Genomic DNA, 24,473 nt, shown 5'->3' on the forward strand with positions numbered 1-24,473 from the left:
TGCAGGTCCTGCCTTTGGCCCCGCCTTCGATTCCACCCTTGGCCCCGCCTTCGATTCCACCCTACTCTCAAATTCCAGGGCAGGTTCCGCCTTTGGCCCCGCCTCCTCAGTCCCTGGCCCTGTCTCCAGGGCGGCCCGAAGCTCTGGCCCCGCCCCATTCTGCCCGCTCCCGGTCTGAAAGCGACTCAGGCTAGTTAAAGTCATTTCCGGCGTCGTTCTGCGCAGTCTCTGCCTTACTCCGAGGAAAGATGGATTCATCTGTGGGAGCTGCGGCTCCGGAGGCGGAGGGTCCCCAGCCCCGGCACCGGCTTCGGCCTCGGCCTCCAGTGTGTCTTCTGGTGCTGGGGATGGCGGGGTCTGGGAAGACGACATTCGTACAGGTGAGGCGCGGAAGCGAGAGGTGGGGAATGGCTCTTGCTGGAGGGGCTCGGGCTGCGGCTGGCCGAGGGTCGCGGTGGTGGGATGGTGGGAGCACCTCCACCTCCACCTTCGCCTTGTCTCCCGCTGCTCTCTCCGCAGAGGCTCACGGGATACCTTCACGGCCTGGGCTCGCCGCCCTACGTGATCAACCTGGACCCTGCAGTGCACGAGGTCCCCTTCCCAGCCAACATCGGTGAGTCGGCACGAGCATGGGTCCGACATGTCGAGGAGCCCTAAGAAATTGCGGGTCGAGCACTGAATGCCCATAAGCTTTTGCCAGCTCGACCACTTTTATATAGCCTTTAGCGTCCCAGCCTTGCGCCGTCCCTCCCTCTCTTCCTCCTGTCCGGCTGCCATTTGCTCAGCTGGGGAGTGTTGTGACGTTATTTGCCAAGATTTGGGAAATGCAAGTGACGAAAGGTCCGCCCGCCAACAGTCAGTCAGTAAGCATTTATTAAGTGCCTTCTGTGTGCCAGGCACTCTGTTAAGTGCTGGGGATACAAGAAAAGAAAGGTAAAAGACATTTAAAAAAAGATAAAAGCTTCTATTCAAAAGGAGTTCTCCGTCTAAGAGGGGAGACAATATGAAAAAAAAAAAACTTGTGAATAAGCCATGTATGGGATAAATTTGAAACAGGAAGACATTTAACTCAACAATAGACGTTGAGATGTTCTAAGAGGCTGTTTTTAGTTGGAAGAAAACTGGAGTGCTCTAGCACCTTGAGGGCAATTACTGCTTTGTGTGTGGAAATGCTTAATGCTTATTAATTGATCCAGTCCTACAATCCATCAGTGAACCAACATCTGACAACTGAATCAGTCGTTCAGTCTTCATGGGAAGCACAAGTGCCAACTATAACATCCCTGACAACAGTTCAATCATGAAGGCTGCCTGTAATTAGAAATCTGCCCTTGTCCGTCCATAGCACCTCATTCCATTTTTGTACAGCTTAATTGTTCCCATTTAAAGAACTTCATCTTTTTCTAGGGGATGATTTACTCTTCCTCCTTTAGTGTCACTTAGGCTTGTTGTATTTTAGGGCTTCCTGATTTCCAAGCCATAGTTTTATTCTACTTCTCACCCTTTTGGGTAACCTTAAATCATGTTGTCTTTGGTCATAAGATGCCTATAAATTGGAGGGAAATCTTTAAGGCGAGATACTAATTTTGGTTTGCAACAGTGTTGAAGATTTGGACTGAAACGTTGTTTCATTCTCTGTATCCAAGATTCATATGTTAAGTAAATGATTTGCTAGGGGAGAGGGGAAGTGGAGTAAGTAGATGGAGGGCAAGCCTTCAGTGCTCCAAGGCAACTCTAATGTAGTTGCCAAGATGCCACCCTTCATTTATACAGTGAATTTCTTCATCTGAGAGTTCTCTCTACCAATGAAATCATAGTTCCAATCCCTGTTTCTGTTCTTATTCCTGTGCTAGGTACCCGGGATACAAAACCAGAATATTCTCTATCCGTAAGGAACTTAGGTTCTATTGTATTGTTCTGTGTTCTCCATTACATTATGTAGCCCCTGCCAGTTTACTCCTTGGCATCTAGGCATGGGTCATAGAAGCTTTTAAGCCATTTTCAGAGGCAGACTAGTAAAATGAGTCTGCTGTTTCTTAAAAGAATACTCCTCATGAAATAAGGACCAAGTGAAAATGGGGTCATAATTACTTGAAAATATATTTAATAATACAAATTTATATGCATTTTAATTCAGAAAAACTTTTTTAAAAAATAATATAATTTATTTTTAGTTTTCAACTTCCACAAGATTTTGAATTCCATGTTTTCTCCCCGTCTCTCCCTTCCCCCCACTCCAGGACAGTATGCATCCCAAGCACCCCTTCTCCCAATTTTCCCTCCCTTCTATCACCCCCTTGCCTGTGCATCTTATTTCCCAGCTGCATGCAAAAACAATTTTTAACATTCATTCTTAAAGCTTTGAGTTCCTCATTCTCTCCCTTCTTCCCACCCTACCCACCCTCATTGAGAAAGCAAGCAGTTCGATATAGGTCATACATGTGTAGCCATGCAAAACACTTCCATAACAGTCATGTTGTGAAAGACTAATCGTATTTCCCTCTATCTTGTCCTGTCTTTTCCCTTGACCTGTCTCCCCACAAAAGTGTTCGCATATGATTACCCCTGTCCCCAATCTGCGGTCCCTTCTATTATCTCCCCCTCTTACCCCCTGCCTTCCTGTAGGGTAAGACAGATTTCCATACCCAATTGAGTGTGTATTATTTCCTCCTTAAGCCAAATCTGATGAGAGTAAGGCTAACTTATTTCCTCTCATCTCCCCTCTCTTCCCCTTCATTGTAAAAGCTCTTTCTTGCCTCTTTTATGTGAGATGATTTACCACATTCTACCTTTCCCTTTCTCTTTCTCCCAGTACATTCCTCTCAACACTTTATTTTATTTTTTAGGTATCATCCCTTCATATTCAGCTCTGTGCCCTCTGTCTATATGTGTGTGTGTGTATGTGTGCATGTATATACATGTATATATGTATGTATATGTATGCACACATATGTGCACACTGACATACACACTTATGTATACATATACTCATATATACATACATGGTATACATATATACATATACATGCATGCACACACATATATTCCCTCTAACTACCCTACTACTGAGAAAGGTCTCATGAGTTACAAATATCTTTCCATATAGGAATGTAAACAGTTCAAGTCCCTTGTGGCTTCTTTTTCCTGTTTACCTTTTCATGTTTCTCTTGATTCTTTTATTTGAAAGTCAGATTTTCCATTCAGCTCTGGAGAGGATTGGGTAAGAGTGAAGGAGTGAACATGGTATTGTAGATAAGGCACTGGACTTGGAGTCAGAAAATTCTGGATTCTAGTCCTGTCTTGGGTACTTTCTAGCTGTATGAACATAGATGAATCATGTAAATTCTCTGTGATGCAGTTTGTTCATACGTAAAATGAGGAGATTGGTCCCTTTAAGGTCCCATAAGGAAAAATGACCTAACAATCAGAGCTTGTCTGGAAGGAGGATTGGCTGTTTTGGGACCCTGTAGGTGTGCAGGTAGAGGCCATGTGACCATTCACCATGGGATTTTGAGGAGGAGAGTCTTGTTCAGGGGTTCAAGATTAGATGAGTTTTAAGGTTCTTTTCAGCTTTGTGTGAGATGTAGCTCATGTCGTGGGAAGAGATATATTCCATATCTGTTCAAAAGTCCAGTTAGAGATCATGAGAGGAATTAATTCCTTCTTGATTTTCCCTCCATTATATTGTGAGCTCCTGGAGGGCAGGGACTGTCTTTTGCCTCTTTTTGTATTCTTAGTGCTTAGCACGGGGCCTGGTACATAGGCACTTACTGAATGTTTACCTCTTGACCACCATGACCTAGTTAATATGCTCCCTTCTTTCAAGAAGTCTTGCCCTTTTCCTTGATCATCTCCCCATCCTCAACCTGAACGTTTTATCTCCTGCCTTGTATTTCTTGTAGACCTGTGTGTAGACCCTTCCTTTGTCATACCACATTTTACTTGTTATCATGCCTCATGTGTGTGTGTTAACCTCCCTAGATTACAGAACAAGGTCCTCTTTGTATTCTCAGTACGTAGTACAGTGCCTTCTTTTTTGTAAGTAAACATTTAATAAATTGTTGCTGAATTGAATTGATATCTGCATTACTTAGAGGTAGTTGGGAAGGTGGGAAATAGAATGAAACTTATAACTTATTTCTGTGTGTCACGTTCATATTTGGGTGGTGTGTCTTTGAATTATGGCCCCCAAAGAAAAATTTTGTATATTTTGTACATTTCCTGACTCTACTCCAGCCCATCATTCCATGGGAATATCACTGCCGTGTAACTGGAAATTCCTCTCTCTCCTGTGAGCTTCCTAGTTACTGTATGAACTACCTTGTACCCAAGGAGAACCAGTATGAAAAGTTGGTCCAAGACTGCTAGTACCTGCTGGAAGAAAGGGGGATAATGTCAATAAGGGTTAATAGTCTGAAATTACCCTTTCTATTCTTCCTTCGTGTAGCACTGTTTCCTGCCTCTTCTGTTTCCACATTCTTACTTTCTGATGTGGAACACGTAGGAGACAGACATAATGACACATTCTGATGGCATGGAAGAAATTCTTCATTTAAAAGAAAATAGAGGGGCAGCTAGATGGTGTAATAGATAGAACACTGGCCCTGGAATCAGGAGAACCCAAGTTCAAATTCAGCTTTAGACGCTTGACACTTCCTAATTGTGTGACCCTGGACAAGTTACTTAACCCCAATTGCTTCACCAAAAAAAGGGGGTGGGGGATAGAAATTACTTCATTGCTCAACACTTTTGAGACCATTGATAGAATGCTCTGAAATGGTGGTGGTGTGTTAGTCTGGTTATTATTATTTTTTTTTAGATATTCGGGACACAGTGAAATACAAGGAAGTCATGAAACAGTATCCTTTTCCATATCTACTTTAGTGCTATCTAACTCCCATTTGTTTTTTTTTTCTGCCTATGTTTGTAAATTTAGAAGACTTTGCAGTATAGTTCATATTTTATGACAAATATTAGTCCAAACATGTAAAGTAACTAATTTTTTAAAGGAGGAAAATGGAGAGTGGGTCTGGAAAAGATATTTTAGCTAATCTAGAAACCTTTCTTAAATGCTTTCAACCTCCTTGACATAAACCTAGATTTATAATAAATTACAAAATGAACTTATAAAATTTGGAAGATTTTTGGAAAAGTCCTTTCATTTCTTCTATCCTTCCTTATGAAGTGAGGACTAAAAGAAAACCTTGTACCTTTGATTGTCACATAGAGCTTTTGTGAGCAGATTAGGTTTGCAGTTTTTCAAAGCCTAGCTCCCTCACATTAATATCAGAGTGATGTTTGTGTCTGTGGTATACTAGATATGAACTTGATTGCTTGTAAACATTTGAATTCCTAAACTTTGTGTCTAGATATGGACTTGGTCCCAATGGTGGCATAGTGACCTCACTTAATCTCTTTGCTACCAGGTTTGATCAGGTATGTATATCTCCCCTTCTGTAATACAATAAGATTGCAACTTATTTCTTTGAATTTGGCCATTTTTTGAGAAACAAGTCCAGATAAATCTGAACATAAATGTAGGAAATATCAGCACAGAAGCCATTTTAATTAGGATGCCCTAATTGAGTAAAGCTGCAAGGAGAGCTTACTGTGGTAGAGTGGGAAGAGCAGAGTCAGGACACTTGGTTCTAATACCAGCTCTGCCACTTTTTAGCCGGTCTTCTTAGGTGAGTCACTTAACCTTTCTCCATGTGTTTGCTTATCTGTAAAATAATAATAAAAATATATCCTTTATGCCTCATAATGTTTATTGTGTTGATAAAATGAGTTTATGTACATGAAAACACTTTGGAAAAAAGTCAGAAGTATGAAACATATCAATTATTGCTATTACTTCACATTTAATAATATTTATGGCCATAAAGTCAGAAGTCCAGGGTTCTCTTTCTGTTCTGTTACTGACTTGCATTCTGATCTTTCCTTGGTGGGCACATTACGGATGGAGAATAAGTGTTTATTAATATAAAATGTAATTTTTTTATCATTTAGCCTTTTCACATCACATTCTACAGAAAATTATGACAACTTTATGATCACTAATCTATTAATAGTTCTGTCATTATTGTAAGTGAGACTTCTAATCTTTGTTTTATATATTGGTAACAGAAGGTTCAGATAACTTGACCAAAGTCAATCATGGATAAGATTTATGATTTGGGTTTCTCAGCTTTAAACCCAGATCATTGTATTGTACCCCAAGTTGCTACCTTAACAGTAAGTAGCACAGTAGATAGGACCTCTGGACTTCCTGCCAAGAAGACCCGAGTTCAAATCCTGCCTTAGCCACATACCAGCTATGTGATTCTGTTAGTTAAGCTCTCCCAACCTCAGTTTTCTCATTTGTAAAATGGGGGTGGCTATATTCCCTAGCTTACAAAGTTGTTGCAAATATCAGATGAGCTAACATGTACAAATCACTTTGCATACTTTCAAGTGCTATATAAATGTTGGCTGTTATTTTTATTTAAATATTGATCTTGGGGAGTGTGGTACAGAGAAAAGAGCTCTGGGCTAGTTTCAAGTCCTTCCTTTGATAAGAGTTGTTCGACTCTAGGTAAGTCATTCCATCTTTTGAACCTCAGAATCCTATAAAATAAAAATAATAAAGCCTGTGTCTACCATATAGATTTGTCATGAGGACCAAACGAAACCAAATAGAAACTGCTTTGTAAACCTGAAAGTGTTATTTTCTTAAAGTCAGTTGGATCTGTTCATGATCTATTATGAGAAGAGGAGGACATGAAATGGGAGAAGTTTCTAGGGTGCATAGCACCCTGAAATTAATCAGATACTTCCCAACTTGGAGTCTTCTTGTGTGCTGTTACTATCACGGGAGGGTCTCTGACCCGTAGATCTTCAAGAACCATTTCTCTTTCCTTTTAGGTCATGAAGTTTATTGAGAAGTCCCAGAATATGTCCCAGTGAGTAACTTTAAATCAGCGATTATTTTTTGAACACATATATGCCTAATACATATGCTCACTGTACTTGAGCACTGTGGAACATACAGAAAAAAAGCTGTGGTTTGGTTTGTACCTTGTCTTTTGAGGCATATAAGAGTTATACATATGAAACAAATAGAAATGGACAATTAGGAAGCTACATAAAACCATATGAATATCCTCAGATAATTCCTAAGTCCTTTAAGAGAGTCTTTAGGTTCCTGATAAGAAGAAGGAAGCCTGCCCTCCCTGCCTTCTGAGCACCATTGCTTCTGTCCTTTTTTCTCATCTGTCTTTTCCGAGGTATCCTTTCTACTTAAATTTACATAAATAAAACTCACATAGCTCAAAGAGGGAGAATGCTAATTTTATTAAGTACTTTCTGGGTGATAATTTTGCTCAGAATGGGAACTGGGAAAGTTTTGTATAATCTTGTTATTCAGTATTATCTACTGGATTGTGGCTTATCTACAGTGCTTATCTGACCCTGGAGAGCTAGTGGTCTAAACCAATGGTGTTGAACTTAAATAGAAATGGAATATTGACTTAAAAAAACACAAATTAATATTATCTAGGTTTTATTGTATTTCTTCACTGATAGTTTTGTTGTGGGCTGGGAGTTCACCACTTCTGGTTTAAAAATCTGTTCACATTTGCTGTTAAGCAGTGGTGTGTGCCTTAGTGTTGAATATTGAAACTCCTAGTAGGAAAGTAGAGATTAACAGCTGCTGTGTCTTTCTGCTTATACCCTGATTTCAGATTTAGAGACATTTAGTAAAGCAAATTAAAGGCACTTACATAGAAACTACAAAGTCACAGTTGGTCAGTTAACACCTGGTCATAAAGTTATTTCTAAATCTTAGTCCTGCTTTCCGACCATTTGGAGATTAATCAATTCTAAGACTGGTTAATTCCGTATAGGTCTGGCATAGAACATTCCACAATCTATGATTTGTGTGTGTGTGTGTGTGTGTGTGTGGTTTTTTTTTGGGGGGGGGAGGGTAGTCTGAAGAATCTGCTTATCTCCTTGAAATATCTCTTTTATCCACTCTCTCAGACATCCATTTCCAAGGACAATGAGTTTTTACATTTTGTTCCTAGGTTTGTGAAGGAATCTATTATATTTAGATGATTACACGTTAACATCTTTGTCCACAAGGGTGACCTTGAGAATATATTTTTGTGTCCTTAGTGAAAGGGAGGGAGTTGAAGTTATTCATCCATAATCTAATAGGAAGACAAAGACATGGACAAAGCCTTAGTGCTATATTAAATTGCTAGGTTTCAGATTTTAGGAGTCAACTATTGTGTGATGGGATAGCTTAGTATTTTTAGTTATTTGTACATTGGCTGTTGTAAATCCTTCATCCAGAATATTTTATTACATAGTTGTAATACTTATTTGTCCTAAAAACAGGTATGTCTTGATTGATACACCTGGACAAATTGAGGTGTTCACTTGGTCAGCTTCTGGTACAATTATCACTGAAGCCCTGGTGAGTTTTGTTTTTACCCTGAGACTGAGAGGTCACTGTTGGGGGAGTGATTAGAGTGATAAACCCCCATTTTCATTTCATTTTTAACAAAAATTATGCTCCACCTATATGTCAGACACTGCTTAAAACAAGGAAGATACAAAAATAGAGTCTCTGCTCACAAGTGGTTTACCATCTCTTGGTGTTAAGGATGGGATAGAGCATATGCATAGATAAGTTAGTAAAGGGATTTTGAGAAGGGAAGATCAGTAAACCTTGATGGAGTGAGGTGGGGGGTGTGGTGGAGGATATCAAGGAAGGCTTCATGGAGGAGGTGGCACATGAGCTGAGTTTCAGATCCATAGCCTGTCACTTTTAAGCATGGGAACAAGAGCAGGATGTCTTTTGCTTGGGAAGGTAGCAGGGCGATTTGGGGTCAAGCAGTCACACCCCTCTGACAAGGATATGACTCACCTTGTTTCTTCAGGCATCTTCATTTCCAACAATTGTCATTTATGTAATGGATACTTCTAGAAGCACCAATCCTGTTACCTTCATGTCCAACATGTTGTATGCATGCAGGTAAGGCTCTCTGGGAGGCAGGGCCCTCTGCCACACACATTCTTCCATTTTAATCCAGTTGTTGATTTTAAGAAGATTCTTTGTTGAAGCTTCTTATCCCTAGGAATTCCCTCACTTGATCTCCCAACTTGGTAATTGTACACAAGGTAGGGCCCCATCATACTCATCCTAGTGGGAGTGTGAACATGACTTTCTGTATAGTTTCATTCCATTGAGTGGCTTAGAAGTCAAAGCAGATGGTCCCATTGGGTCTGAGGGCTATTATGTTATCACAGTAATAGGTGAATCTGCTAAGCTAATAATGGCCAGTGGCAACAGGGCGTAGCTACTGCTCTTACTAAATGCAAGTAGAGACATTGGAAAAGGAAAGGTGGCCAGGGCCAGAACTTTAAGGATCAAGAGAATTTGTGTTTGGGGGCTCTTGGGACTATCATTTTTCCCCTTTGATACAGGTGTAGCAAGTCAAACCAGTTGACTTAGAAACTGATTACTAGGAGGAGTGAAATTTTAAAAAATAATTGGTGTCTTTTTTTATTCCATAATCCCTTCTCAGTGAGCCCCAATCCCCCACTGCCACCCTGTGCTTCTCTTTTAATCCTTACCTGCTTATCACAAGAAAAATTAATCCAAACTAGCAAACCCAGCAGCTGCATCTGACAGTGAATGAGATCTAGTACTCCCTTGATAAATGTTTGTTGATTGTTTAAATGTAGCATCTGCATCCATAATTTACCACTTCTACCAAGAGGGGAAAAGTATTTTAAATCATCCCTCCTCTGCAGCTAACATTGGTCATTGTGATGTTTTCACCTCTACACTAGGTATGTGAAATAACTTCTTGATATAAGCAGTAACTAATAACTTTTCAGTCAGTTGCAAATTAACATCATTAAAATTTGTTGTTATTAGTATATTGAGATGTACATAGGATTTTTGTTGTTGTTTCTGTGGGGGAGGGAGTTAATTTTCTTCCTGGAGGGGTATTCTGAACTAACAATAGTACTTGGACGCTGATCACATGCTTCACTTTGCCTAAATACTACTTATTATTATTCTTTTTTCAGTATCCTGTATAAAACCAAGTTGCCTTTCATTGCGGTCATGAACAAGGTAGGTGTCCTTCAGCATCATGTGGTACTGGGCACTGGACTGAGAGGTAGTAAATGTGGGTTCTAGGACCAACCCTCCTAGTATCCGTGTGACCTTGGACAAATCATTTAACCTCTTTGGACTTCAGTCTCTTCATTTGGCAGAGTACTAGTTGATTTCTAAAGTCCTGTGAAACTGTAAAAATTAATGATGATATTCAGTGTTTAAGCTGTCATGGGTATGGCCTTCTCTTAGTGCTTTCTTATTGTGGGGAGATTTTGTGGTTGAGGAGGATGGCTATAGACAAGAGAGCAGGTAGATTGAGGCTCCTGCTTTGCCAGAAGAGGATGAGATCTCTCTCTCTCTCTCTCTCTCTCTCTCTCTCATATCAGTCTGTCTAAGCAGGATGACTGGACAGAGCAGATCATATGCATATTAGGGAGGAGGAACTACTATTTGTGGTAAGGAGAGGGGATAGGTAGGGAGACTCAAGTGATTACTTGACTAGAGAGAGTGGAATCATCTTTGTAACCTGGGAGTAGAAGTTGTTTAGCTGTGAATCCAGAAACTATTTGCTGCTGCCAAAGGAACATAGGAAATATTTGTTCAGCAACTACAAATTGTGGTGTAGTAATGCTTCATTTAGGTCATCTGTTAGTCTGTCAGGTAGGAGGAAAGAAGAGTATGAATGGTTCATTGTGTGTTGAGGTAACTTTTAAAAAGAAAAAACTTAAGTTGGCTTGCTAGCCAAAGTGATTGCTAATGTTTATTGGTCTTGAATATATATACATACATATATATATATATACACACACACATACATATATTCACACATACATATACATATGCATACATACATACATATGTACTGGTTTACTGGTCAGTTAGCAACTGGGGATATTAGCAATTATATTGGTAAATTGTTGGTTCTCTATGTCTCTTTGTGACTTTCCTTGGTATTGTACCTTTTAATTGAAACAAAAAATAAATAAGATTTTAAAGGCAAAGTATATGATATTTGCATATAATAAGTAGCCAGAAGAAGGGAAGGAATCATTTTAGCTTGGATTATTTAGGGACATCTTTGGTTCAGCAAACATTTATTAAGATCCCAGTTACCTACTGGGAACTGTGTTGACAGTAGAGGTGAGATCGGAGTTAAGTGTTAAGGGATGGATGTGCTATAAGGACAAAATACATCCTTTCATTCTAGGTAGAAGAAGGAGCTATGGTAAGGAGACAGGAATGCAAAGGACTTTTTGTATTGACTAGAATGAATGAGACTAGAATGTCTCACTCAGAAGTTTCACATAAAGGAAAAGTAGGAGTTGCTTTGAGGTCATTTATGAAAGTCATTGAATATCAGGAAATGTTTGCACTTGATACTGTAGGAAGCAGGGACCTGTTAAAAGTTGTTGGACTATAAAATAAAAAGCAGGGAGGTGATGTGAATGAATATAAAAGAATTTATGAAGCACTTGCCACATGCCGGGCACTGTGCTGAATTTTGGGGCTGTGAAAACAAAGGGCAAGACAGTTTCTGCCCTCAAGGAGCTTTCATCTAAGAAGAGGAAGACCAAAGGTAGGAGGGAGTGGTAGCCAGGGGAGTCACCTAGATGCCGGTAACATTAGCAGGAATTGGGGGATTGATGTAATTACTCTTTCCAGAGTAAGTTGGGGGAAGGGTTTTAGGAGGTCTGTGTCTGGCTAAAAATATCGAAGGTTCGCTCACCCAGTCCAGTGAGGGGGATGAAGTGCTTGGCTATAAGTCAAAGTACGTGTTTACAGTCTCATGCCAGAGAGTCAAGATCTTGGTCTTTTTATTTAATTTTCTTTTTTTTTTTTCACAAGGGAAAACTCAGTCTAGGATGTGAAAAAGGCAGGTTTCCAAAAATGATTGTGATAGACAAAAGGCATAAATAAAACCTATATTAAAAGAATAAATGAATATTTTAGGTCTCTCTATCCAGGATGGGTTAGAGTAGTAGAGAGACTGAGTAGGGTGAGCAATTATAAGCTATTCTGGTAGCTAAGTTGTGAGGTAATGAGGGCCCCAACTTAGGGTGGTAGCCACAAATATGGACAAAGGATAGATTTGAAACATTTAAAAGAAAAATCCACAGTAGCTTGTGGCTGAACATCTGAGAAAAGGCAATGGAGGAGTCACCGATGACTCATTATTCTCTTGCCTGGTTTCTTGGAAGAAGTATGGAAGTCAGGCAGACTCTTTCAGCAGAAGGCTTTTGAGCTTGGTTTTACATATGCTGAGTTTGAATTGATAACAGTTTAATTCCATGGCAGACTTTTTTCAGCCTAATGCTTATCATGATATTTAGGTATAGGATTTTCATTTCCTTAAATATAGAACTTTGCTTTTGTGCTCATGTGACCCATTGCATTTGTTCTTGTCATTTTCCATTTACCTGTTAAATGAACAGTGTCCTCAGTTCTGAAACTTCCTCTGCTTTCTGTCTGGTGCAGACTGACATAATTGACCACAGCTTTGCAGTGGAATGGATGCAGGATTTTGAGACCTTCCAAGATGCCTTAAATCAAGAAACTACGTATGTCAGTAATCTGACTCGTTCGATGAGTCTGGTGTTGGATGAGTTTTACAGTTCACTCAGGGTAAGTTTTCACCTCCACTCTCTTTCGTCTTTGAAATGACTGGGATTACCGGTAAAGGACCATCTTTGATTTAAGTCTTGGATAGAAGAGAGTGAAAGCTTTAGTGATTCAGCTGCTTTCTTTGAATAGGTCAAATAAGTAGGCATAGTTAAGTTTGGAAAAGGTTGGGTTGTAAGCTAAATTCTGGCTTTTATTTTTGGTTAAATAAAACTGTTAAAATGAGAACACAGATTGTTTAACATTTTACATTAGGAAACACATGAGAATACAATATGCAATTTCAAACAAAATTTAAAGGAATATAAACATATTGCTGTCCATATACTCAACTGTTTTTGTCAACTGCTTAACTAAACCTTGGCTTTCCATTCTACTTTAAGGAAGACTTAAACAGTGTACCTAGAATGTTACCTTGGATTTTATCATAGTAACTAATCCACTGACAGTAGCAGAGTAAATGTGTGGAATGCTTCCTTAACCTTTCAAATAGCCATCCTGATCAATCAATAAACATAGATTAAGCTCAGTGAAGACAGATAAAAATGAAACAAGGCCTGCCCTTAAGAAGCTTAGGTTCTCTCAGACAGGTAACATAAGCATGTAAAGGAAAATACAAAATGAATTCTAGGTGATTTTTTTTTAAGGGAAAGACACTAGCAAGTGGGGGAATCAGGATATCTTTATGCAAAAGGAATTATTGGAGGACTCAAGGGACTAGTAGAGATTCTGAGAGTCAGAGGTGAGGAGGAAGTGCATTCCAGGTGTGAGGGACAGCCATTGCAGAGACACAGATAGTGTGTGGAATAGTGACTAGGCCAGTTTGGACCATAGTGCTTATGAAGGGGAGTAATATGTAATAAGACTGGAAGGGTAAGTTGGAGCCAAGTTGTTGAAGGACTTATTTGATCTTAGAGGTAACAGAAAGCCATGTAATAGGTAATTAATTAGGTAATTAAGGGTAGTTAAGTGGCTCAGTGGATAGAACACTGGGCCTGAAGTCAGGAAGACCTGAGTTTACCTCTGGCCTCAGACATTTTCTAGCCATTTGACCCTGTTCAGTTCACTTAACCTCTCTCTTCTTTAGTTTCCTCGACTGTGAAATGGTTATCTCCCAGGGTTGTTGTGAAGATCAAACGAAATATCTTTAAAACTCTTAGCACAGTGCCTGGCACATAGTAGGCACTTAATAGATGCTTGTTGTCTTCACTTCGTTTCCCTTCCTCCTTCTCCCCAATGGAGTCTGAATAAGAAATGATATGGTAAGACCTGCATTAAAATCACCTTGGTAGTTATGCGAAGGATGAAAAGGAGAGAAGCCTCAGGCAGAGAGACTAATATCACAGTATTCCATGCTTTGTGCAACTTGTAAATTCCACTTCCCAACTCTGCTTCTTTTTTGTTTTCTCTTCCCTCGTGGACAAAGAAGAGAGAACAAAAGCATGCAATTTGCTTGATTTCATTCATTAAAAAATATTGTAAAAACTTTTTTACCTTTAATCTGCTAGATCCACTGTTATCTTCTTGGTAACACAAATCTCTGTTGAGTCACAGTAAGAATTAGGTTGTTTTCATTTTTGTGTCACCACTGTTTAATGCAGTGCCTTGCCTATAATATGCACTTAATAAATGTTGGATGCATTAGTAATTTAAGTTATATTGCTTGGACAGATATTTCTTTCCACAAATATGATTGAGTACTTGCAAGTACAAGGCAATAAAGTAGGACCTAGGGGAAATACAATGACTACAATGTAGGTCCTGCTGTCAACAACATAAAAATCTAGGCATGTAAGGTGTTAAAAGAGAAACAGAATACTATTGGAATTTATAGGAGGGAGTGATTACTCTCTGGTTGGCTGGGGTGGGAAGGGGAATCAAAGAACCTGATTGAGGCAGTGGTATGTCACCTGGGCTTAGAAGAGTAGGTCTGCTTGATAGGCAGAGATGTTGGGGGAAAGGATGGCAGGAGCAACATTCATAAGGCAGAGAGTGAGGAGGGGTACAGTAGGTAGAATACAGTGGTAGGTTTGTGAAAGGAAGTGGCATCAAATCAGAAAGGGACTTGCATGCTTCTGTTCACTGCTGATTGCTTTCTTTTTTATTCTCTCATTTCTACATTCCCAGAAATGCCTCTTTGCCAAACTGCTGCATGCTTCTGCTGTGTATGTGTGGGTTATTTTAAACTTTTCTACTTTAGGCTTTTTAAAGGAAGCAAACCCTCTTTCCCTTGAACACTAAAACAAAAAACAAACAAAAAATTATTTGAATAAAACATAACATAAAGAGGACTTTTTAAAATTTGTAATTTTAAAAAATTATCAAGTATTTATTCTCTCCCTCACATTTATCCTGTCCCCCCTCCTCCCACAGGAAAAATAAAAAAAAAAATCCTTGTAACAAACATGCATATCAAGCAAAACAAATTTTCCTATTGTCTGTGTTCAGAAATGTGTGTTTCATTCTGTGCATTGAGATCATCCCCTCTCGGGGGGAGCGGTGTTTCACCATTAGTCTTCTGGAGTCATGGGTGCTCATTTCCTCGATCAGAGCTCTTAAATCTTTCAAAATGAGAAGATCTAGTTTTTAAAGCCGAGTTTGTCAGTGATTTGCTCATAGGATTCTGGGGTGCTTTTGGCAGGTGGTGGGGGTGTCTGCTGTCCTGGGCACAGGCTTAGAAGAGCTCTTTGTGCAAGTCACCAGTGCCACAGAAGAGTATGAAAGGTAAGAAGTGAAGGAGGTCATTGATAGCCACATTGGGACCCACATTTCTGGGATGAGGGAGGGTTTTTTTTTAGGCCAGGCACTCAGATTTTCTCCATTTATGCATTTGATTGATATTATGAACATGTACTCCTTCCCCACTGCCCCACTTCTATTTACTGGGTGACATTTGGCCTTTTTACAGAAGTAGATCATCACCAACCCATAAACATGTTTACTCCACAAAAAAAGCTCTTTTCTACACACTTTTCCTCTCCCCTCCTTTCCCCCAACACCTATATGTATCTCCTTCTGACCTTACTGGCACTGATCTTCATCTTTGATTAAGTTTGCACCTGGATCACTGTAGTTGTGAGGCATATTGTTGCTTCTTCAGACAAGGACTTTTTATCCCATCCAACTTGCTGATTATTGTCCAGGTGCATCACAGTTCTATGTCAAGATTTCTGAACCCAGTAGATGTCCTTTACTCACCTTAAGCTTCCACCCAATGTTCATTTCCAACCAAGCAAATCTTTTAGACAAGAATTATTTGCACCTCCTAATTTCATGGGCAGATTAATCACTTTGGAGCTTTGCTTATTTTGTAGTGTTATCTTACTGACCTGTTGGGATTCAGTAGCCTTAGGTTTAGACAGATCCAGATCCTTTTAACTACATGTGCTTATTTTCTTCCCTTTGGTGATGGAAGTTCTAGCTGGTTGGCTTAGGACAGATTACTGTTGAGGCAAGGCATTTAAAAGGAACTTTTTCTTTCTAGGGAATATCGCCCTGAATATGAGCGTCTGAAGAAAACACTGGTAAGATGGGAACTGGCTGTTCTTTTAGCACCCCAAAGGTCACAGGCTTCTTTTCTTGGATTTCAAGGCACTTTGCAGATGCCTCTTCTTTTCATTTAAATGTGTATATTTGCCATCTTGTCACAGCTCTTTTTCATGCAGAAATAATAATAGCTCACAGTTAAGTGTCATCTTAAAGTTTTCAAAGCAGTTTCTTCATAGCCAAGCTGTGGGAGGTGGTGAAAATGTTTATTCATCTTACTGAGAGGTTTATGCGCTTTGCTGGGGTCATGAAGCCACTCCTGGTCTGTGAGAAGCCAGCTCTTCTCTTCCTTACATCATGCTACCTCAGATTCTGATTTCTTGAATTTCCATTTGAAAATTGGGTTTCTTTGTGACATTTTAAACAACAAATTCAATTCAGTAAACATCTGAGCACCTGCTATTTACAAGGCACTTTGGGGATTATAAAGATGAAAAGTAAATAGCCCTTGTCCTCATAGCCCTTACATCCTCCAGGGGGGATGGTAAATATACACAGATGACTGTTATACGGCATAGGGAGTAAAGAGGACAGGGGAAAAGACAAAAGAGACATCAGACACAATGTTCCAGAAATATTTGAAGGGAAGGCTTTGTGGTAAGGAGGTGACCCTTGTGTTGAGCCTGGAAAGACAATAAAGCATCTGTATCTAAAGAGGCAGAGTAAAACAGTGGATAGAGTGCTAGAATTCTGCTTTATCCAAATACTTAACCTTTTTTCAGCCTTAGTTTCTTCATCTGTAAAATGGGAATACTAATACTACCTACAACATCACCCCTTGTGAAGATCAAAATAACGATTAGCGTGAGCTGTTCTCTTAATAGAGCGTCCATACGTAGAGATGGTCTGTGTGGGTGCCCACAGGTGGGAGGAGGCACATGAGGTTTGAGGAGCAGTGGGTATTTCAATATGGCTGAGTGTAGAAAAGTATGCCATAAAGCTGGGGAGGCGGCTTATCAGCACATTGATGGTAGAGAGTGCCTGCTTTTCCTTTTTGAGCATATAACTTGTCTTCCACACTGAAGTTTGCTTTCCTGGCTATGAGGTTATGGCTTTGGCTATAGAACCTCCTTTCTTAGAAATGTCTTAGAATGGGAAAAGCACCAACAGGACTGCAGGGAAAGGCACTTGGTGACCTTAAGAGACCCTTGTTATAGCCAAGATTACTTAGTCTATGTAGCCCAGTACATAGTATATACAGACAGGGATGCCAGTCACCAGCCTCAACCCATATGACTTGCTCTTAAAGTAAGATTCTGGATTGAACCTAAAATCTCCGGTTTGGTTCCTTGTTGCTGAACTTTCTACCACTTGTATTTTATAGGAATTTCATTTCCCTGCCTGTGCCATGTACCCATTTGCAGCCCTTACTTCACTTCATGAACCCTTGTTTTTTTGGGTCCTTTCCCCTTCCATTTTATCCAGACTGTTTCTTCCTTAATGTCCAAACAGCCCTCTGGATCTTTCCACTGCAGTTAACCTCTCTTTAGAAGACTAGTAGCTTCCTCCTGCCTCAGGGATTTTCTTTTCCATAGTGTTTTGTTCCCCTTCTCTACAGGCCCATGCACAGAGCCAGCAGCAAAAAGAGCAACTGGACCGTCTTCGAAAAGATATGGGGTCTCTAGCCTTGGATCCTGGGGCAGCCACAGGTACCTGAGGGTCTGTTGGACTTGGGGAATACAGCACTTTCCCTCATTAGGAAGGAATACACCAATGATTTGCGGGGGGAGAAGAGAGTCTCTGATAGGCTTGTATACGTGACAGATTTACAGAGCATCATCTTCAGCTAGTTTCTGTTCCACGTTGGTCATCTTGGGATCTTCGGCATCAGCTTGAAGTTATTGCTCTTTCCTGTGGCTTTCTGTTGATGGCAGAGAGTGATTGAGGCTCAGTGCACTGCTGAAGCTACACTGGATTTAAGCTTAGGTTTCTAAGCTTAAATCATATCTTAAATCTTTATATGTTTCTGGGTCACCCTGAAATTGCTGCCCTTCTCTCATTTCATCATACCCTTTGGTATGGTGGCTGCAGCTCTGGGTTTTCTTCTCTTTCACATCATGAATTTGCTCATTTTGAAGCGGAGGGGGTTTCACTTTCTTCTCTGCTAATATTCTGTCTTGTTCATGATCCTATCATACTTATATTGCCCTTGCAACCCAATTTCCAATCTGTCCAGGTGAAGTTTAAATGGTTTTTAGTCTATTCCTTGAGCCTACACTTAATTTTCTAGGGATAATTTCACTTCAGCAGCCATTTCAATTCAGTAAACTGTTAGTGTTTCAAAGGAGAGAGAAGCAGTGTGGTGTATTGGATAGAGAACTGTCCTGGGACTCAGGAAGACCCAGGTTCAGTCCCACCTCTGACAGGTACTGCCTGGCAAGTCACTTACCTCTGAGTGCTGAAGGCAACTCTGTGAGATAATACCTTGTAGAGCAGGGGCTGATCCTGCACCAGTGAAATCATCATTGTGTGTATGTGTGTGGTCCCCCCACCAAAAGTCTGGGGAACCTGCGAGTCAAAGTACAAATCCAGACTGAAGGCTATAAGGACACCTGAAGATGGAGAAATCTCTTTTGACTGAGGACAAAACCAGAGAGTTCCTTTGGATCTTATATTTTTTTGATAAGCAAGGTATACATACTATTGACTTCCTTTTTTTTCTCCCAAAGACTAATATGGAGAGTGTTACAATGAAATATTAAAAAAAAATCTAATTTGCAAACCCAATAATTTTCTTCTTATTATTAAATAAAATTTCTTAAAACTGATCTTTAAATATCTCTGTGGCCAACCTTTGAACAAGTAAATACATTTGGTCACTCCCCCCAAGTCGTTTTTGGCCCGTTTTCCTTTTCTCCTTTTATGCACAAGTTGTATTCATTACCATTTTTGTTGTTTAAATAAGAATTGGTTTTTATCAGTGTCTTTTGTTTTTTATGCCAGAGTCATTTCAAGATAGAACCTTCATTCCTTCTCTCACATAACCTTCTCTGGTAACTAAGAAAAACAATTAGACAAAAATGGACCCCATAGAACAGTTACATTTGACCGCACGTGAAATGTTCTTCTCCTGTCAGTCTCCCACTTTTCTATTAAGAAGAGGAAGTTTGCTTCATCTGTCTTTCCCCTCCACTTAGTAGCATTTTATTTTTTCCAATCACATGTAAAGATAGTTTTCAACATTCACTTTTATAAAATTTTGAATTCCAAATTTTCTCCCTCCTTCCCCCCTCCCTAAGATAGCATGCAATATGATATAGACTATACATGTACAATCATATTAAACATATTTTCAATTAGTCATGTTATGAAGGAAGAATCAGAACAAAAGAGAAAAAGAGAAAATAGTATGCTTCAATGTGCATTCAGACTTCATAGTTCTTTCTCTGGCTGTGGATAGCATTTTGTCCTAGATCATCATATTGCTGAGAAGAGCTAAGTCTATCAAAGTTGGTCATCACACAGTGTGGCTGTTACTGTGTACCATCATCTGTCTTACAGGCACAGAATTGATCACCTGCATTTAATTTGAGTTCAGGTATCTTAGTGCTGGCTTTCATTTCAGTGTCGAAGTTATTGTGTATATCTTTCTGGTTCATACAAGTTTTTGAACACTTTCATATATTCATCATATTTTGTGGTGAAATAATACCCCATTATATTGATATACTGTAGTTAATGGTCACTTACTTTGTTTCCAGTTGGGTACCTTTCTATCTTTGACCTCTTTGGGGTGGAGCATATTCCTAGTGGTAGGATCTCTGGGTTAAAGGTTATGAACAATTTAGTGACTTTCTGAGATTATTCCAGATTATTTTCCAGACGGCCTAGACAAATTCTTAGCATCATCGCATAGTGCATTATCATGCTCATCTTTCAGCTGCCGCACCCTCTGTGACTATTTCAGGCTTTTATCATCTTTACCAATTTTGTGGGTGGGAGCTGAAATTTGTTTTTTATTGACTTTTCACAGATTCTGTATAACTGATATCAAAGTCTGAAAGGTTCCTCTTCCTTAGGTTTCTATCCAGAATGACTACTGGATTCCCATCCTGAAATATGGCATTGGCCAACTCTTTAGGGTGAAGTAGTGATTGCTCAGGTTGGGGACTGGAGGATGGAAGGTTATTTACTCAATGAGAAGTAACTAATAATCCTTTTGGGGCCAAGGTTTCATTCACAGTTGAAGTGTCTGTTTTAACAAGATTTTACTTCTGTTAACTATTTCTATCCCTGAAGCAGTTGGCACTTTAGTCTCTCCTTTCCATTTACTATCAAAAGACTTCCATTTAGTCTTTCTTAATGGGGAAGATTACCACTTGGGGTCTCCCAGTTTATCAAATTAATTATTTTTCTTTAGGAAGCTAATGAACAATTATACCATCTGTGAAATACCTAGGGGGAGTTTTTTCCTAGCAATATGGCTTAGGAAAAATTTTCAAAGGTGAACTTTCCTTCACTGGAGAGTCCTCATAGCTCCATTTTGTAGTTGTGTGGAGTGGGAGGATAGTTGCTGTCTTTTCAAAAGACATTTCTTCATCCATTTTCATATCAAAATAAATATCTAGTTTTCATTTAGACAATCCCAAAGTTCAATATAAACCCTGCCAAACCCCTACTACACAGTTTCCTGGTCACTCAGGGTATCAGGATTTTACAGATCTAATTCTTGAGGCAGGTCCCAGTGCTGCCTCTGTGTATGACCCAGTGATCTTGTGGCTCTGCTCCTACTCCCTCCTCTCAAGGGATTGGGGTGGGGGGTGGGGGAATGCTTCGTAATCACTATTTAGGAAGTGAAGTTGTTTTTGCTGTAAGTTGGTATTTGTGTTTCCTTTATAGATAATTCATCTTCTGCAGTGACTCCTTCTGATCTGATTCTAACCCGAGGTACAGCAGATGAGGAAGAAGAAGAAGAAGATAGTGATACAGATGATATTGACCATAAAGGTGAGAGAAAAAAGTTGCACTGAAGGTAGCAAACTGGAATAACTTTGTAGAGATAGAGAGCTGCTTTCTCTGGGAGTTGGTTACCCAGGAGACTCATATTTTGAAATTATTTTGAAATAAAATTCCTAGTCTCTAAAGCATGTCATCTGTAGCCACAGAGATGAGGGATGGTAAAGGGTATATAATAATAGGAAATTGCTTCCCATAGGCTTTCTTTTGCCCTTGGATAGTCACAAACATTTACAGGCTCTTCACTGTCCCATGATTCTCTTTAGACTTCAAGACATTTTTAAAGCCTAATGTCATTTTGAGGCCCCTAGAATTGCTTTGAAGACACATGGAAAGATCTGAGGGACTCATTTTGGTTCATGGTTGGGTTATTCACTAAGTAGAAGTCTAAGAGTGTCAGGATGTAGAAGATGATTTAGCTTTTAAACCCTTGAGGGTTTAACTTAGGAGCAGTTCCATGATTTGTGAACCACATCTACCTTTCTGCCTAACTCCTCCAGTATAAGAGTGCTGTCCTAATGTCCCTAAACTTCAGTAATACCAACTGGCAAAGCCTTTCTCAAATGTTATGGCCTACACATGGTCATAAAGGTCTCAGAGAGCTTCCTGGTTGAATAAAGGGAACAGTCAGATTTTATTGGAACACAGTGTCTTTCCTGAGGAACGGAATGAGAACAATTTCCATCCACCTGGCTCATTGGAAAGTAATTTTCACTACTTCTTTTTCCTTTTCCAGTTACAGAAGAAAGCCATGAAGAACCAGCTTTCAAGAATTTTATGCAGGAATCAGTGATGTGGTACAGGAACAGAAGCAATGAATAAATAAATAATTAGGAGGAGAGAGACATTAGGAAGTTGTACTTGGGTTGCTTGAAATCCTGAGTTCAGAAGTTCTGCATGAAGGAACTATTGTTGTCATCCACTGCTTTTGGTCATGAACAGGTCTGGCTTGGCAGTCAGTGTTCCTCATTGAGAAGCTGGATTCCTCTTCACCTTTCCTAAGCCCTCTGAATAGAAGCTCATAATGTTGCAGCCATGAGGTTTTCTTATCATTTGATCATGTTAAACTTTGCTGCTGGCAAGTAGAAATTGACAGCTCTCTCTTGGTAGTCTTCTACATCTCCACTGGGAGGCTGGTTTTGCAGCCAACACTTCTCCCTGCCTTTTCTACACCCTTGACTGTATGTGAACCTTCACAAGCCAGAAATGTCAGCGGCTTCCTGCTCACTTTGTCAGTGTCAGTGCTAGAACTTGTCTAGCATTATGTGGTTTATAGGACCTCATGTCTGTTGGAGGAAAACAGGAACACCCTGCTTTGTGTTGGAACTTGAATAAATAATTTATTTAACTTTGTGAGCCTATGTGTCATAATTTGAAATTAGTGAGAAATTACTTAGGTTTCAAGGTTCTCTTAAAAACAGACTTCTCCCCTCATTCAAAAAGAACTGAGATCACTTGTCTAGTCTGATCTTAGTGTTGCTTCTTGAAATTTACCACATAAAAATAAGAGGTCCTTTTCTGTTCATAGAAGACTCAGAGAATTTATAATAATAGAGGCCACACAAAAGTTTTGAGTCAGGGTCTACATTCTTTTGGAAACTAGCATAAATCCCATCTCCCCATCCCTTCCCACCCTAAGCTAGGGGCTCATTTATTTTATATATACATATGCAAGGATATATTTGCCCTGTTTCTCAATCCATAGCAATATCCTAGAACACAGTGGATCAAATGTATATACCTTTTCTTTATCCAACTCAAACCACTAGACTTTATCAGTATAGTGTCAGACCAAATGAAATCTTTGAATTCAACAAAGAGCTGGTTAAGAGTTGGTGTCTATGTTGTGTTTTCATGATCACATCTATTAGAAATACTTTTGTTAATGTTTTTGACAGCTGTAGAGTACTTTTGACTGGCTTGGAATCTCTATGCTTTCCAAAAATGCAGTGATAGAAGACTGAGTTTTATGCCTTTTATAGGGATTCTATAGGGGTTCTAAATGGTTATCTCTAATACAGCTAGGTACATTACAAAGTTGCAAATCAGGACAGCATGTTTATCTAATGGAAAAAGAATTCAAAGATCCATTTGTGGTGTTGAATCATGACAAATCTGTAACAGCCTCCAGGACTCCAGAGTGAGATACAAAAAGTCCTAAATCACTGGAACAGGAAGCTTTTGTCTTTGTAGCATTCTCACAATTTCCTAGTCATTTGGCATAGGCTTAATATGAGTCATGATTCTACAACTTCTGGCCTAAATTAGTGCCTTAAATTTTCTTACATTTACTTAATATGACATAGTATGTTCAGTTTTGAGCATCATCCTTGAGAAAGGACATTTATAAAAGATCTTCCTGGGATACCGGTTAAGTGATTGCCAGTTTTGTCAGGGGGAAGTTTAACCCAGGTATTCCTGATTCTAAGGTCAACTCTACTATGTCATTCATAAGGTATGAGATTAATAAGGATTAAGACTCAGAAGAGGCTATTGGATTTGGCAATTAAGAGGTCTTCGGGAACCTTGGTAAGATTGGTTTCAGTTAGTGAGGTCAGAATATAGATTGGGTAGAAGGGTTAAGAAATGAGTAACAAATATTTAACTGCCTATACCCCTTAACCTAGCCATACCACTATCAGGCCTCTTTCCCAAGATGATTAGGGAAAATGGAGAAAAACCTACATGTTCTAAAATATTTATAGGAGCTCTCTTTGTGATGGCAAAGAACTGAAAATTGTGGGGATGCCCGTCATTTGGGGAATGGCTAAACAAATTGTGGTATATATTCACAATGGGATATTACTGTACTGTAAGGAATGACGAGCTTAATGATTTTAGAAAAGCACGGAGAGACTTCCATGAAATAATGAAGAGCGAAATGAGCAGAACCAAGAGAATGTATACAGTAACAGCAGTATTGTTTTAAGAACAACTCTGAGCAACCAAGTCATTCTGACTAGTGTAAATACCCAAATTAACCTAAGATCCTATGAAGAATCCAAGTTTGAATCCAGTAAGGAATATTGTGATGTAGGAAATGATGAGCTCACTGAAAACATGGAAAGACTTGTACTTACGAAGGAAGATGCTATTCGCCTTCAGAGAGTCATGATAGAATAGTACAGCATAGTACATGGTGCAAGTATGGTAGTCATATATGTGTGTGTGTGTGTGTATGTTTATGTTGATAGATAATCTGTGTGTGGGGGGGAGGCAGAGGAAAAAAGTGCACAGC

At 39.5% G+C, this 24,473-nt stretch overlaps 1 protein-coding gene across 1 annotated transcript; it reads left to right on the forward strand.

Moving 5' to 3' along the window:
* Nucleotides 1–217: 217 nt before the first annotated feature.
* GPN1 (GPN-loop GTPase 1) lies at nucleotides 218–22,591 on the forward strand. Its single transcript, XM_036752238.1, has 14 exons — nucleotides 218–380; nucleotides 520–613; nucleotides 4,820–4,859; nucleotides 5,370–5,436; nucleotides 6,904–6,941; nucleotides 8,380–8,458; nucleotides 8,925–9,019; nucleotides 10,084–10,129; nucleotides 12,590–12,736; nucleotides 15,375–15,457; nucleotides 16,218–16,257; nucleotides 17,838–17,928; nucleotides 21,119–21,226; nucleotides 21,972–22,591. The coding sequence occupies exons 1-14, from the start codon at nucleotides 249–251 to the stop codon at nucleotides 22,055–22,057; spliced, it is 1,146 nt and encodes a 381-aa protein (XP_036608133.1). The 5' UTR covers nucleotides 218–248; the 3' UTR covers nucleotides 22,058–22,591.
* Nucleotides 22,592–24,473: the final 1,882 nt, after the last annotated feature.

This window comes from Trichosurus vulpecula, chromosome 3 (genome assembly GCF_011100635.1).
Source record: "Trichosurus vulpecula isolate mTriVul1 chromosome 3, mTriVul1.pri, whole genome shotgun sequence".
NCBI lineage: Eukaryota > Metazoa > Chordata > Mammalia > Diprotodontia > Phalangeridae > Trichosurus > Trichosurus vulpecula.